Consider the following 4,483-nt stretch of genomic DNA (forward strand, 5'->3'; position numbering starts at 1 on the left):
CCAGGTTTTCCCCTTCTATGAGCCAGCCACAAGCAGACGGGGATGTGGGTGAATAGAGAGATGGGAGGCTGTGCTGCACTCGGGTAGCACAACTCTCTGTATGGCCCAGCCTATGGTAGAGAATATTCTCTAGGGAGTGGGATACACCTCCTATACATGAATCCTGTTTAAAGGATTTATTTATTTAAATATCACTGTTAATGGGATTCCTGAAAGCATCCATAGTATGTCTCAATGTTTTAGATCTTTACATACCTTGCCATAAATTATCCTAACACTTATGCCATATTCATACTTTTGTTCATGCTTGGCTCGCAATAATGGAAGGCCATATCTCTCCTATCTGAAACAGATCTGTGGTGTCAGTTTTTAAACATTCTTCACCTCTGATGATTTATCTCATAAAAGAGATATGTCATCCCACTGTTGATTTTACTACATGCTTAAACTAGCTTCTAATTGATTTACATTATCTAGAGGCATGCATAATAAATTTGGAAAAAAACACAAGCTATTATATGTATCTTCCCATGAGATCAGTCATTACAACGCTGGGTGAAAGTCTAAAGTTCCCCTGTGTAGAAGGTGGAATGTAGTAGGAATAAGGCATGTCTGAGTCAGTCATTAGTGAGAATTTAGCCCTGTCATGTACAATACAAGATCTACAAGGAAATGTACAAAGATATAATTACTCCTTTTTTCTTCAACACTGTTGGTGACTGTCAATGTTTTGTAGAATTTTTTTTTATGTTGAATACAGACTATAAGATATAAATAAGACACACATGCAATTGTCGGCTGGCTAAAGAAAAGCAAATCTAATTATTATCTTACCTGAAAGATCAATGGGAAATAAAAATATACAGAGCTGCGGAGAGGATTCAGCACAGAGGACTTAAGGCCCCCTTAACCTAATGCCTGATTTCCCGATCCTCTAATCAGATCAGAAATGATGATCCACGGATGATCGCCGATCCATCAGAGGAACGTCCAAATTCTCTATGTAAAAAATGACAGATTTGCTAATCATATTTTGATCTTGATCCCCAAATCTGTGAAATCTAACATGTTGGATTTCAGCAATTCAACAACCCAGGCATATGGGAATCGCTGAATTGCGACAATCCGTCCCTGGTGTATGGGGCTCTTTGTTGGCAGAGTGTATTTGAATTGCCTGGTGCAGTGACGTCAGTCCACACACTTAATGACTTAAACAGTAATGCAGTTTTAGTCAGTGAACACAGGTGACTCTGATGTAACACTGATATAGGCAATTAGAGGCCCTTATATCATACAAGGTAACAGCAGTGGTAGCGGTACTTATCAGGAGTTGTCTCCGGTGGTGAGGGATGGAGGACTGCACAGCCGTGCAGTCTGATTCCCACTGTAGAGAAGATGCGGTGCCCGGCTCAGCGTCAGCTCCAGAGCCGCAATACATGCAATGGAACGCTGTGAGGCTATGTAGCCGAGATCCTCTCCCGGTCTCAGCTCACATGCTTGCACACACTAGTACTCAGTTTCTCTCACTCACTCTAAAATGGAGGAGCTGGGATTACATCACATAGCTCCGCCTCCAAGGAACTCTTGGCACTAGGGAATTAACACTAGGGGATTCGCCCATAGACTGCTGTGTAGAAGGAGACAGACACAGAGCGCAACATATCCTAACACTCCCCCTCGCTTAAGACTGTCTCCAGTCACAAATTTAAAGAACATGACATTTTATCAAACAAATCAATTGTCATTCATGTAACCGAAAATATAATGTGATGCAAAACAATAAGAATAAATCAACATTAACCATAGTCTAGTCCATATTCCATCAGGAATGCATGTAACAAGTGTGATGACAGTCCTTTTGTCAACATGTCGGCAATATTTTCTTCACTTGCAACATACTGTATTCCACATTGACGAACTTACTTTCCACCAACTCACAGATGAAGTGATGTCTTATAGCAATGTGCTTAGACCGTCCATGATGCTTTGTGCTACAAGAAAGATCAATTGCTCACTTGTTATCACACTTTATGTTGATGATCTCACTGTGGTAAAGTAGACCTAATTCACATAAAGTCACTCTTATCCAAAGCTCTTCTTTTGGAGTGTCTGTGAGCGCATGTACTCTGCCTCTGTTGTAGAAAGAGCATCTGTGGGTTGTTTCCTACTTGCCCAGTTGACGGCTGCACCTGCCAGTGCAAACAGGTATCTAGTATAAGAACATCTATCATCCTCATCTGATCCCCATTCGGCATCACAGAATACTTTTAAGCTGGTATCTGTTGATCTTGTAAATCTCAGCTTTAGTGAACTTGTACCTTTTAGGTACCTTAGTATTCTCTTTATCCAGTGTTGTCTCCCAGGATTGATTGTGAACTGGCTTGCCTGACTCACTGCATGTGTGATGTCAGGTCGTGTCCCAATACTTGCATACATCAAACTATCAATTGCATTTTGAAAAGCGATTTCTTGTATTTCCTCTATCTCCCCCTTGCTACTTGGTGACATGGCCTTGACCATCTTTGTACTTTTATAAATGTGAGTACTTACTGGTTTTGCATCTGTCATTCAGTATTTGGAAATTATTGCCTCAATTAATGTTTATTGGTCAATTGTGACAGTTCCCTCTTGCAGGTTTTGTACAATTTTCGTACCTAATAGATGATTTGCAGGGCCTAGATCTTTCACCTTGAATCTTTGTTTAAGCTGGTGCTTGACACCAGTGATGTGATCTTCTTGACCTGCCAAAAGTAAATCATCCACATAGATAGCTATGATGAACAACTTTTCTTCAATAGTTTTGTGGTATAGGCAGTGATGATCAGTCTCTGACCTAACAAAGTTCATGTCTAGTAACGCTGCATCCAACTTTACATACCAGCAACTACCACTTTGCTTGAGGCCGTGTAGTGACTTCTTTAAGAGACAAACTGTCCCATTTTAGAATATATCCATATCGTAGTGTTCAGGCAGTTCCATGTAAATTTCCTCAACTACCTCTCCATTCAGGAATACAGAATCAAAGTCTAACTGATTTAACAGTAGATCATGTAGTGTAGCAACAGCAATCACTAACTTTAAGGTGCTATACCTTGTGACTGGTGAGTTGATCTCTCCGTAATCAATTCCATACTTCTGGGTATATCCCTTGGCAACAAGCCGGGCTTTGTAATGAGCTGCTGTACCATCTGCGTTCAACTTCTTGCAGAAAACCCACTTGTTTTTAATCATTTTACGGTCACTTGGTCTATCAACAATAGTCCATGTACTGTACTCATTTAGTGCTGACAGCTCTGTATCAATTGCTGACTTCCACTCTGTCCAGTCACTGCTTGACTTTGCTTCCTGTATGTTTTGAGGTTCACAGGAAGCTATGTTTGCATACTCCTCACTGTATTTCTTGGCTGGAACACCTTTGTTGCTCCTCATGGAACTTCTGTTCCTAGACTTGTTGTCTGCGTTGACACTCTCAGATTCAGACACGCTTTCTGCTGCTTGTATAGCCAATGATACATTTTCTTGTTGCTCCACTGCTCCAGTTAGTTTTGCTGCCTCGTAGAATACGACCTCTCTGGATTTAAGAAGATGTTTACTTGTAACATCCCAAAGTCTGTATCCTTTGCTTTCGTCGCAGTACCCGAGCATTATACATTCTATGGATTTTGAATCTAGCTTTCTCCTTTTCTCCTTTGGTATATGTGCAAAAGTTTTGCTCCCAAAGACACGAAGATGACTGACACTTGGCTTTTTCCTGGACCACGCCTCCAGTGGCATTTTACCTTTGACGGCCACTGTAGGTGCACAATTCTTTAGGTATACTGCAGTAGATATTGCGTCTGCCCAAAACTTATTTTCCAGGCCAGCATCACTTAACATAGTTCGTGCTCTCTCAGAAATTGTGCGGTTTTCCTGCTCATTCACGCCATTCTGTTCCGGTGTGTAGGCAATTGTTAGCTGATGCTTTATGCCATATTTCCTAAGGAATGCGGCTAAGACTTTGTTATCATACTCTCCACCGTTGTCTGATCTCAGGATATTTAGTTTCAGACCTGTCTGATTCTTCACCAGGTTTTTGTATTCCACAATTTTGTTGACCACTTCACTCTTTTCTTTAAGGAAATACATGTGTGTCATTCTTGTGGCGTTATCAATGAGAGTCATGAAATACCTGTATCCACTGATTGATTCTTCCTCCATTGGACCACACACACTAACAGTGTCTCTGCTCTATTAACTAACTTTGGAAATGGGTTGCGAGTTTGCTTGTCTTTTATGCAACTCTCACACATGGGTCTTACAGCGTTTCTCACGGTGATCCCTGTTACCATTTCATCTAGCAGTTTCTGGTTGTTTTTAGATCCCAGATTACCCAAGAATTGTGCCACAGCTCCATTGACTGTTTTTCATCAGTAGCCATCATTGCAGTACCCTCCTTAGTGTCCAGGACATATAGTTGGTTGCACCAGGTTGCTGAAGCAATAAC

At 41.1% G+C, this 4,483-nt stretch overlaps 1 protein-coding gene across 1 annotated transcript; it reads right to left on the reverse strand.

The window, feature by feature from the left end:
* Positions 1–2,082: 2,082 nt before the first annotated feature.
* LOC134934606 (uncharacterized) lies at positions 2,083–2,520 on the reverse strand. Its single transcript, XM_063930004.1, has one exon. It carries the CDS (start codon positions 2,518–2,520, stop codon positions 2,083–2,085), a length of 438 nt encoding a protein of 145 aa, XP_063786074.1.
* Between the last annotated feature and the right edge of the window lie 1,963 nt (positions 2,521–4,483).

The sequence above is a fragment of the Pseudophryne corroboree genome, chromosome 6 (genome assembly GCF_028390025.1).
Source record: "Pseudophryne corroboree isolate aPseCor3 chromosome 6, aPseCor3.hap2, whole genome shotgun sequence".
Classification (NCBI taxonomy): domain Eukaryota; kingdom Metazoa; phylum Chordata; class Amphibia; order Anura; family Myobatrachidae; genus Pseudophryne; species Pseudophryne corroboree.